At 36.7% G+C, this 12949-nt stretch overlaps 1 protein-coding gene across 1 annotated transcript; it reads left to right on the top strand.

Moving 5' to 3' along the window:
• Positions 1 to 5343: 5343 nt before the first annotated feature.
• Positions 5344 to 6710, top strand: LOC145029733 (UPF0481 protein At3g47200-like). Its single transcript, XM_078978209.1, has one exon. The coding sequence runs from the start codon at positions 5344 to 5346 to the stop codon at positions 6679 to 6681; it is 1338 nt and encodes a 445-aa protein (XP_078834335.1). The 3' UTR covers positions 6682 to 6710.
• The last annotated feature ends 6239 nt before the right edge of the window (positions 6711 to 12949 follow it).

Consider the following 12949-nt stretch of genomic DNA (forward strand, 5'->3'; position numbering starts at 1 on the left):
GGTTTAGGCATCAAGTCTGCTTGATCACCAAGGTTTAGGTATCAAGTGTGCATGATCACCAGGGTTTAGGCATCAAGTCTGGATGATCACCAGGGTTTAGGCATCAAGTCTGCATGATCACCTAGGTTTAGAGTACACTGGGTGAACACATCGTTGACAACACCTACAGGTTGCGAGCCTGCTAGTGTTCCACTGGACTGTCTAGAATAGTCCGTGGTTGTCGTCCATACTCTGCTGAATGATGTGGCCAACATTTGGGAAATGGCTTCTCACATTGTCCACCTCTCACCCTCACCTTGTGGTCTATAACACCTCTCAACTCATCATCCAACTCATATTCCATCTATTACATCTACCCATGTTTTACCCTAACATTATGGTGGATATAAAACACATATATACAGTTTAAATAATTTAAAACATGTATAAAATCGTTCATCAAGGATAGACAACAAGTATTCAGATAATATGCACACATAGCACGTAATTTTGATAAAATACTTCATATCTATGTCTAAGATGAAAGGGACCATGCACTGACCTGGTAAGGTGGTGAGTCGGCACTCGGACAACACTTCGTTTCTCTTAAAACAATTATCCCTTAACAATTATCATTACCACTAGAGTTTAGTCTAACGTTTGATGAGACTAATTAATAGTCTAGCTATTATTACTATTATATAAGTGTTAAACAATACTTATATAACCCATAATAATAGCCCAAATACTCCTTATAAGGTGCTAATAACATTACTATATTGAAACATAAGCTATGCTAAAGAGTAGGCATAGTTCACTTACAATTGTTTTTATTCAAAATCAAGCTTTGCTGGAGCAGTGTTTCCGAGCTGAAAGCTCTTCTTTTCGGAGCCTTCGAGCGCTCCGGGGCTTCAGCCTCGTGCTAGGGGGTTCCCTAGGCTTTTTTTTTTGGGGGGGGGGGGGGGTTCAGGGCTTAGAGAGAGAGAGAGAGAGAGAGAGAGAGAGAGAGAGAAAGAAGTGGGAAAGGTTTGAGAAAAAGAGGCAGCCACAAGCCTCTATTTATAGGCATCCAGGGGCATCACCATGTCGTGGTGTTGCGTAGGCTCCAAGTTTTCACCTGGTGCTGACACGTGGCATCGCACATAGGGTGGAAATTAGCCGATTTTCAAAAAGTCATAACTTTCGCATACAAACTCCATTTTCGACGTTCTTTATATCCACGCGTAGGTCAAAATAAGATCTACAACTCTCGTTTAGACTTTGTTGGCTAATTCTCGACTGATCTTTAATTTAATAGTAGGAGGAGATTATACTGTTAAATATCCACGTAAAATTGATAACTTCTACATACGGACTCCGTTTTCGTCTATGCTTTTATCATTAAGTTCCTATTAATGAGATATTCAACTCTCATTAAGGTTGCATAAGCCAAAAACCGCTCGAACTAAAATTCGAGTTTTGGGTTGTACACTACTAAGGCGAATCTTAGAAAAATCATAACTTCGTCATACGAAGTCAGATTTGGGCGTTCTTTTTATGGATGTTCTCGGTTTAATGTATACTACAACTTTGGTTTAGATCACTAAGGCTAAAAATTCCTCCATCGTAAATTCACTATTTATGTCTCCCGGTGTTGTGCCGGTTTTGCCGTAAAACTTCGACGGGCCATAACTTCTTTGTTATAACTCGGATTTCTTCGTTCTTTATATGTATGGTAACCTTGAGACATATTCTAAAACTTGGTTAAGATTGTTTATTCTAAATAATCTTTTGTCGAAAAGTGGTTTTCGACCCTTATTATCTCTAAATTGACTAGCCCGGATCTACGTGCGTTACAATGATTATCTCCAAACTGAAAAACCACAATTGGTGGTCAAAAAATACTCAAGGATCCTCCTCCCCTAAGATTATTAGATTATCCTAGACTCTCAACGATTCGAGTATGGATCTTGTGCTTTCAGTAGTACGGGCCCAATACTACCTTCCACACCTATCCATAATTTCTTCAACATTCCTCCTGAATCCTCTATGTCACTTCTTCAAACCATTATGATAGTACTCATTGAACCATACCATTAACCCTATGCAGCATATCCTAGGCTTTCCTAGGTTCCTAAACCCACCCAATCCTTAGCTGTTGAAGTATTCCCATTAATGTCAACTAGCTACCTCATGACTATAGCCACATGCAACAGAGATCAGATAATCCTTTGAATAAAAGATTCGACCCTAGAATGGTTGGACTCAGATGAGAGTTGCAAAATAGGGTCAAATCCATCACTTTGAGATTATCCAGCCTGTGCCACATGTGACTTAGCATATTCACTTAGTAGCTAACTCACATTGCTAAGAGTCCCAAAAAGCACAAAGCAAGCAACATTCAAACAATGGAAAATCTAACCAACATACTCCAATCAAACTATTCTATTCTCTAGTCTGGAATTTGTACTAGCATGTACTTCGAAGGTTCATACAATCAGCATAACCTAAACAGGCCATCCTACTACTGGCTGATTGGTTCTAGCATGCAAATTTACAAGCTCATGTATGCACACAAAGGCATCTCTCCTCGATCCTTAGCTATAATCTAGGATGTGTATTACATAATCATATCATATCACATAACAAACATGTATTGGTATTTTGGGAACCACTTACTTGAGCTCGATCTATTGCACGCATCACACCCATTTTCTTACCTAGAAATTCTTTTGAAAATTTTCATACCAAGTCCTTAGTTTGAGTTCAGAGACACCCGGAAGTATGTCCGAATCCCACAAACTGTGGCTCTGATACCAACTTGTAACATCCCAAAATTCATGACAAAAAATTTCATTTTTAATATAACTAAAACACATTTGTAACTTGGTTAACACATGAAAAAGCATTTTAAATGAAACATTTATGAGAGTTAATTCCCAGAAATCACATATTGTGGAAAAACATAGGTGTATGCGCTGCGATCATCCCAAGCTCGTTTATTTGAAAACTGGAGGTACTTGAAACCAAAAGTGAAAACCATAAGCACGAAGCTTAGTGATTTCCCCAAATACCACATACCATAAAATAAAATACTTCCTAGCATATACAGGTGCTGGCCTACCCCTTCGGCCCCTTTCAACCGGATACTACCATACATAACCATGAGCCATATATATTATATGTATATCATAATCAGTAAAGGTGTTAATTCCCGATACATAGTCTTGCCATTATGCCATGGGCCGCCACGTGGTCTTTCGTGCCAAGCCAGGGGCCACCCTTGGGTCTTACAGACAAGTGCCAAGAGCCACCTCCTGGTCTTCCATGCAAGCATCACAAAGACAACTAGCATGCATACTGCTATACTTAGCTAACTAGCATACAGTGTGCAAGGAGCCGCCTCCTAGTCTTTCATACTTGATGCCTAGGGCTAACCCCGGGGTCCTCCTACCATATGTGAACCAAATGGGCCAATATTGGTGTCTTCGACCCATAGAAATAGTGAGGAGACTCACCTCGAATGGTGAAGCTCACTGCACGAAATCCTTACCTGCTGTCCTAACAACTCCTCGAGCTATCAATACCAAAATATCATCCAATTAGTGACTGGGTTCCACACAGTAATCCATAATCCTTACTTGGGGTAAAATGACTGTTTCACCCTTGACCCATTAAGGCCCAAATTATAAAATTCATGAAAGCCCATCGATGGTCCAATTTTCCAAATTGGGCCCAACCCCTACATGGAACTCCCTTTTCAACCTATTCCATACTTCATAACCCTCCCAGGGTCAATCTTGGTCAAAGTATAGTCAAGGTTAAAGTCAACATACATGTCAAAGTCAATGCTCCGAGTTGATTAAACTCGTCGAGTTTACCCTTCAATTACTCGTCGAGTTCCTATGAATCACAGAATCGTGATTTCATGATGCAACTCATCGATTTTTCCTCCAACTTGCCGAGTTCTCCGCTTAAACAGAATCGGGACTTTCCAAGTACAACTCGGTGAGTTCCCTTTGAACTCATCGAGTTCTTTCAACAGAATCCGGACATTTCACTTCAACTCGTCGATTCCATCGTTGAACTCGTTGAGTTCCCCAGTCTATTACCCCCTTCTTAACTCATTAACTCACTAATCTTCAGATTTAAGCTCCACACTTCAGATATAGACTGGAAACGTCCTTAGAAGGGCAAAGTTTCTAACTTTACCTGTTAATACCCTCCCCCAAGATGTTTAGCTCAAACGCTAACTCTAAAAGATCTAGATCTGGATCTAAAAGCAATCCATACTTCAAAATAGGGTGTACAAACAGAGATCTGGACCTTAGAGACCAGATGAACATGCAAAGCGTTCAACTTTCCCTTCATGCATGGTCCTTTGGAGCTTAAAAGACCAAAATGGTAGTCTAAAGGTTTCATGGGTCTTCTATGGCCATTAAGTTTGCACCTTTATGTCATGAAAGCCCTTCAAGACCCTAGATCTGAAAGAGTATTCACTTAGGACGTCCATTTCCCAAGGATCAAGATATTTGGACCAAAAATCCAATAAAAGTGCTAAGAAAGAAATCTAAGCAATCATTTGGCAAGTTTGAGATTTGCTTACCAAAAAGTGATGAGGATAGGGTGAAGTTTCTGGATCTACAAACTCCTTCTTGAGTCCGTAAGCTTCTTCTTCTTCCACAAGCTTTAAACACACTAAAACTCTCTCAAGGATGGCTCACAAACTCACACAATGCATTGGGGTTTGTAGAACTAGGGTTTGGGACTTGGAGGCTGGAAATGAGGCCAAACCCTAAAGCTTAAGACGTTTAAATAGGGTGCAAAATCTCGAAATTAGGGTTTCCTAAACCCAGTCCAACTCGTCGAGTTGGTCCTCCCAACTTGTCGAGCTGGTCTTCCAAAATGCATGTCCCAACTTTCCAACACATCGAGTTTATTCCTTAAACTCGACGAGTTGGTCTTTAGAAATAAGGATTTAATTCCATACTTTAACCTTTTAAATTTTTGGGTGTTACAATAAGTTGTCGGAGAAGATAACCGGAGGGACATGTTTGAGATGGTGAGTTGAGACTTTTAATAAATGCTAAATGTAGTAAATATAAATAACAAAAAGACAAATAATACAAAAAAAACAAGGGTAAAAAGGTCATTTTATATGTATTTAACGGTAATATTCTAACGGAGTTAGACGGTAGAACCATTGTTGCAAGATTGGCAAACACAAGGACATAATAAAGTTATCTTGCGATCCGCGAGTCCACAATGGCGACTAAGGTGGCTGAATCCGTATGAACCCAGTCATTTTTGTAATAATATTTTTATCAACTATCCTCTAAACTCTCGTTTAACTAACAACTTACAGCAGAAATTAAGCTAATCTTAATGATAACTAGCGATGTGGAGGTTGGAGCAGGAGATAGCACTGGTCATACCGTCCAATTTCTACTTGATTGTAAAGAAAAAGGTCGTGATCTTGGCAATCTACGTCCCCCATCAATTTTCATGGTTCCTAGACTCTATCGAGATCTCAATTCAAGATCTTTTACCCCTAGTCTTGTCTCTATTGGACCTCTTCACAGACGAGATAAAAATTTGCAAAAGTTTGAAGTTCAAAAAATGCCTTATTTACATTATTTATTGGATCTATCTACTTCCAACCCAGAGCAAACGTTACAAGAATGTGTGCAAAAGGTGAGTACGAAGATTGAACAAATAAAAGCATGCTATGAAGAGTCAACGACTTACAACGATGACGAACTTGCTAGAATGATGGTAATAGATGCTTGTTTCATACTTTATTTCATTCATCTTCTTTCACAACATGATGGACCATTTCAGGGAAACTGGTCGATTGCTCCATTAACAGTTCGAGACCTGGTTTTGATAGAAAACCAAATCCCGTTTTTTGTTCTTAAAGACATCTTTGAATCTACTATTCTTCATTTTAAACCAAATACCTCTCTCACTAACCATATTAAAATACTTCTCCGCTATTACAACTTCTTTGGAGAATATATAATAACAAGCAATATAAGCGTTGAAACCACCGATCATGATCATATTCTTGGCTTTCTTCACAAATTTTTACAGCCTACAAATGATTTCCCATCAGCATCTTATTCATATCCAAAGAGGCACTCCGCCTTGGAGCTCGATAGAGCTGGGGTAAACTTTAGGCCTAATGAAGATGTAAATTGGGTAATAGCCATGGAAATGAAATTACCCAGGTTTTCATGGTTCCCATGGTTTTGGTGTAAGCCTACATTGAGGATGCCAAAACTGCATGTTCATGATAACACTGAGTTGATAATAAGGAACCTGATTATGTATGAACAGGCTTGTCTACTTACTAGATACATTACAGCATATGCTTGGGCCATGGATATGCTAATCGATACTGCTGAGGATGTTGCCAAGTTGATAAAGTCAGGGGTCCTGATAAACGATTGTGGTTCTAATGAGAATGCTGCTAATATGATAAACAGAATATGCGAAGATGTCGCATTAGATGGTTTTTATTATCATCAAGAGTGGCAAGATCTGGATACATACTATAATAGATATTGGCCCAATGCTGCTGCAGGGTTGAAGCGGACATATTTCAGTAGTCCATGGCATATGGTTGCTGTATTCGCTGGAATTATTTTGTTTATTCTTACCATAGTTCAGACAATCTTTACAATCAAGGCTGCAAATCCGATAATTGTAACTAAACATTAGATTTTTATTATTAGTTTCTTGTTACATTGTTCACCCTTTGCTTCAATGTTTTCGGTTTTCTTCTTTTGCTCTTTGTTTATAAGTCACCCATATTCAACAAGTATAAGTTTAATACATGTTGGGTTCACCATATAAATCCATAGTGTAGTTATTTTAGCATGCAATATTTCTTTTAGAAGTGCGTAGAAATACTAAAATATATTATTGCAACATTATGCTTGAAAAACATACTCAATCATAACATGAATTTTTTTATTTGTAAGGCGTTATTATAATCAGGTAAAGTTTCAAAATCTAATGCTAATCACATAATCTTAGTTATGGAATGATATATAGAGGGTGTTTGGGAGTGCTTTTTTTAACTAGAAAAGTGTTTTTAGATAAAAGTGTTTATTTGCTTATAGTGGTGGTAAAAAGAGTTTTTTAAAAAGTGTTTGGATAAGTTTTTACAGTGAAAAAGCTAATAAGTCAATAAGTTAAAAAGTGTTTGGCTTAAAAAGTGTTTTTTAAAGTTATTTTGGCTGAAAAGGCATAAGTAGTTTCAACAAGCCACGTTTCCATGCTTATTAAAAAGTGCTTATTGAAGCTTATGGAAAAGCCATTCTCAAAGGTGCTTTTGAGTTTACCAAACACTTTTTTTTTTTGGCTTATTAGCTTTTCAAAAAACCAATAAGCAAATAAGCACTTTTAAACCACAATCCCAAACACCACCCTAATTCCATTGTTTGTTGTATTGTAGTCCTAGCGGCTATTTCATAACCTTTGAATGGAGCTATTCTAGCCTTTCAATGGGTTGATATTCAACGTGTTTAATACAATCTAAAGCTATTAAAAGTTTGTGAACGATCCCTTAATGTCAAAACCATTAAGATGTTAGAATTATTAAACGCTAAATGGTTTACTTTAGGAAACAACCCTTAACATGAAATGATTTAGGTGAAGATGACTTTAACATAGACCTGCACCAAAAGAGTCGTCTCGGATCAGACCAAAAGGAGATCGAGACCAAACCGGAAAAAGACAGGTTCTAAAAAAGATCGGATCGAAAAAAACCGGTCCGAGAACTTTCCCGACTGGTTCGAAAAAGATCAGACCGTTCTGAGACTGGTCCTAAAAAAGAGCGGACCAATCTGAGACCGGTCTGCGAAAAATGAACAGTCAATTTTTAATCACAAACTGTCTAACTTATTTCATTTTTTCTTTTATTAAATTTAAATTATCATTTTTAATAAATCTTGATTTATCATTTTGGTGATAAAATCTCATATTAAATTTAAATTATCACCGTCCCTAATAAATAAAAAACTTTTTGGCACATATCAGCTTCTCCTTTATTTGGATACATGATATTTTCTAGAATTTATAAAATTTTTATTTTCCACTTGTTATTTTATTGTATTTTTCAGTTTATTAAATTAAGATTTCATATTTAATATATAAGGTATTTATTAGAAATGATTTATATATGTAATGTATTCAATACATTAAAGTCTCATTAATTCTAATAATTCAAAAAAAAATCATTTTTCTTATAAAGTTAAACTTTTTAAATTGTTAAATTTTTATATTTAATTTTTTTAAAATAAACTCATTGATTACATGTGTCTTGCACTTAGTTTTTAATAAATCTTAATTTATCATTTTGGTGATAATCTCATATTTGTGAATGAAAAAAAACTCCGAAACCAAAACAAAAGAATCAAAAATACCAAAATCAAATAAAAAAACCTATAAATCAAAATAAAAAAGGCTCATGTAAAGACGGCAAGATTAATCCGAAAAAACATCGAAATGAAAAAAGACAAAATAGGCCCGGTCCAAAAAACAAAGATCGGACCATTCTGAATGCGAGACCAATCTCAAAAAGACCAAACCGTTTGGAGACCAACCCAAAACTGGTATGAGACCACGGATGTGTAGCTCTAGTTTAACCATGTAATGGTGTAAATGAAATTGGGCTCAGAATATTGGAGGTGGACTTGGGTTGGTGAACAAGTTAAAAGGGCTTACTAAAGGGAGGTCAAGTGAATGAAGACAACTTGAAAGTGTTGGATCAAGGTTGTTTTCGAACTAAATTTAGCAATGGATGTATAATTTCAAAATCGAGCATCATGATGTATCAATCGACCAAATACAACTAAAACTTCAAACAAAAGCAACGTAAATTATGATGCAAATAACATAGTTTTGCAACAAAAGCAAATCATGATACAGTCAAATGGTTTTCCTTTATTAAACAAATATTGTAAACGTGTAATATTGAATTACTAGAGTGGTCAAAGTCCATATAGAATTTTCTTTAGTATAGGAGAATATCTATCATATTTTAGTTCATAACTTTTTATATATTGATGTACTGTAAATGGAATATCCACACAATTACTCACTTCACTATACTGTAATAGTGTGTACCTTATAAAAATTTGAATTTTTTTTTTCAATATTCTCATATTATTCCTCAATGACGATTGGAGTCTCACATCTGCTAAATCTTGCGACCTCCACCAATTCTTCTTTTAATTTCCAGATACCGTCAATTGCATTCAAACTTGATAGTAAAAACTACTCAGTCTAGCATACTACAATCATTTCCGCTCTTGAGACCTTTGATCTCGATGCTTTTGTTCTCAATCTAAAACCTCATGCGAAGTTAATTGATGTTCCTGCCACCGATAGAACCTTGCCACTGCCCCCGATGCTCCAGCTATTCTACCTACTCCAGCAACCCGATGGCCTGGTAAACTACTGGAAATAATTTTCAAGCCCAAACAAGGGCATGTAGCTTGCCAGTAAAAGCCCAACTTCAAACCCTTTCTAAAGGGTCCATGTCGATCAATTGTGGACTCTCTAGCTACAAATCATTAGCTGCAAATCATTATCCGGTGGATAATGAAGATTTGATTGGATACATTCTCTTTGGTGTTGATTCATCGTAGTGTATTCATTAATACATTCATGATGAAAAGTGAAACTTTGTCCATTGATGATCTCATACGTCCTCTTCTTTAAGAGGAAGCTCACATAGAACAAGAAAACATTCGACAAGATTCATTACCATCAACATCCACTTCCCTCTATGTCAATCAATCGAAACAAAATTCTCATGCTCAAGGGAAAAACTCCAAATCATCTCGAACCAAAGACACAAGACAACGCCGACTAGTGTGTCAATTATACACTAAAACTGATCATGAATCCATTGATTGCTGGTAGAGGACTAACCAAACTATTTTTCCTTCCCTCTGTCCAAATCTAAGAAATTCACAAAAATAGGCTATGTCACTTAATTCAACATCCCTTCTACCGTGATTGATCCAGCCTGGTATATAAACATAGGAGTTGTAGACCATGTGTACTCTAATACTCAAGAACTCAATATTTATGAAGAATACAAACGGGATGGCAAACTTCAATTGGGAAACAGTAACCAATTGTCTATTTATCATGTTAGGTCATCATATCAGTCAAGTCTTAAATTGCCAACTACACTTATTGTTCCTAAACTAACCAAAAACATTCTAAGTGTTTCAAAATTAGTGGAAGATAATGATGTGGTTGTTGAATTTTGGCTTATCCATTGCAATGTTAAGAGGTTTCAAGAACAAACAATCCTTAAAAGGGACGTCCATCAAGTTCTCTATCGGCTGCCTCCAACTAGAAATAAAGTTGCTTTCACTAAGATTCGTACCTCTCTTCACGGATGGCATAGAAGACTTGCACATCCTTATCAATCCGTGTTAAGATGTTTAGTATCAACATTTAATCTTCCTATTTCATCAAATAAATTACCCAATGTGTGTGACTCATTTCAATTTGGTAAAGGTCACAGATTTCACCTACCTAGATTTAACCTACCTACATCTCATGTACAGTCATCTCAACCTTTTGATCTAGTGTACTCGAATGTTTGGGGACTTTCCCTTATCTTTTCATTAAATGGATCTTGTTATTTTGTCTTGTTTATTTATGATTGCAAGAAATTTACATGGATTTATTTTTTATATCACAAGTTACAAGTTTTCTATACTTTCCTACAATTGAAAACCATGATCAAAAACCAATTCTCTTGTGACAATATAAGTCTACAAACAAACTGGGGTGTGAATATCAAAATGTATCAACCTTTATTAAGAGCACTGGTATTATTTACCGTGTGTCTGTAACACCCGTTCCAAGTACAATAAATTTTAAAATATTAAACTTCTATTTTGTGTGGCCACTGTATGGTGGAGTTTCACCATGGTGTGGTGGCATGGAATTGGGTCGCGGGTTGAGATGAACCACTATGGTGTGGTCATAGGTGCCACGATATGATATTTGTTTTAATAGAAATCTTAATCCTTGGCGTTTGGGCCCTATTTAAAGACCATTAAGGCTATGGTTTTGAGGTCCTTCCACCTCTATTACCCTATCAAGCTCAGAAACACTAACCCTAGCCTCCAGTGTAATTGTGAACTCATTCTTGGTGTATTTAGTAAATTTGAAGGTGAAGGAAACCATTGGTGTGGTAGTTACCTTGCAAGCTTCATCTTCATCAACTAGCACATTTTCTCGAGCTTGTTGAGTGTCCAAGAATCATCCTTTTCATTTGTAAGTTACTAGATCGTTAGATTTTGTCCCTTTTCTTCATGCCTTGATGGGTTTATTTGGTGAGATCTCATAAAATTTTCATCTTTATGATTCTCTATGCCTTTTTGAGCATTTGATGCTTTGCATCTAAACAAGAAATTAGATTTCGTGCCATGCATGAAATTTTGGTCATTAACCGTCATTTTGACCTAATTGGAGTTCAAGACATATATTGGACATGCATGCATGAAAACTATGGATTTTTATGCTAGAAATGGTGCTAGAAACCTTTCTAGATTAGTTTAGGAGGTCTTCAAGATTATGTGCTTAATGATTAAGACATGTTGTGCTTTTCACCTTTTTGGACCTAAGAGTTGAGATCTCTATCTCTTGGAGGGGTTAATGGATAAAGTTGGAATCATTATCCATTTGGACCATCAAATGGACCATATATGGGCTTTTTATCCTTTAGAATGGAAGAAAACGACCTAACCCATTAACTGGTGAGGAGCCTAGTGAGCACAACGTGACCGTAGGTGTCCTGGGCATGGTGCTTGGGCTAAAGTTCGTCTGCTTAGTCGTTTCGATGACACAGCATGGCCAAAGATGGCCACAACATCGTGATCAGCTAGAAGTTGACCTTTGACTTTTAACCATTGACCAAGTTTGAATTTAGGTCAATTAGTGGGATTTGATTAGTAGATTGAGGCTTGGTCCCTATTTGTTGTATAGGTGACCTTTAGAGCCGGTATTTGGAGCAGCATTTAGTTCACTTATCTTTCAGACATTGAGGTGATTTTTCCTTACTATACTCGTGGCTTGAAGGCACCTATGTTAGCCTAGTATGTTATGTATCCTAGTATATAGGATGAAGTTATGCTGGTTATATGTTAGACTGGTGGATATGTATTATTACCTATATGTGATGGTTATATGTTAGATTGGTTGATCTGTATGATTACCTTTACTTGATGGTTATATGTTTACCTGTGCATATGTCGACATAGTGCGAGCCAGTACGAATCTAGTTAGGAGATTGTAGGTAAGTGTAGCAATCCAATCAGGTGTATGTAGGATGGAGGGGAAATCCAGTCAGGATACTATGGGCTACGAAAATCCAATCGGGAGACTATAGGACAAGGTAGTCCAGTCGGGATGTTGTGGACCCAACATGCAATATGTGTATATGTCTTGTTGTGTGGGGTTTGGAGGAACTCACTAAGATTTGGATTACATTTTGATTTTAGGGTTTCAAGTATTTTAAAGGAAACAAGCAAGGCAATGGTGTGATTGTTCACATCATCCTGGATTTTATATGACTTATGATTTTGGGATACTCTGATGCATGTTTATGTTTTTGAGAAAATATGTTCTGATGAAACTTATGGATTTTGGAATGGTTTTCAAAATAAATTTTTTTTCCATGATTTTGGGATGTTACAAATTGGTATTAGAGCCCTGGTCTGAGAATCGGATGAATACTTGTATGATTCCAGACTCAAACTAAGGATCTTTAAAATGTTTTTTTAATTTAACTCTAAAAGAACTGACAGAAAGGATACAATGTGTACGATCATCCGAAGCCAAGGGAGGTGATTCCCTTAAGGTACCCGCACTTGTTTGTATTAATGATATGATAAAATTCATGCTAGTATGTGGGCTAAGGATCTTCAGGAATTTCATGATAGAATTTCCTGAT

The sequence above is a fragment of the Lactuca saligna genome, chromosome 2 (genome assembly GCF_052625555.1).
Source record: "Lactuca saligna cultivar CGN05327 chromosome 2, ASM5262555v1, whole genome shotgun sequence".
NCBI classification, from domain to species: Eukaryota; Viridiplantae; Streptophyta; class Magnoliopsida; order Asterales; family Asteraceae; genus Lactuca; species Lactuca saligna.

Bases quoted from the DNA above. Each gene is read 5' to 3' on its own strand.
- LOC145029733 (XM_078978209.1), top strand. From the start codon at position 5,344: ATGATAACTAGCGATGTGGAGGTTGGAGCAGGAGATAGCACTGGTCAT.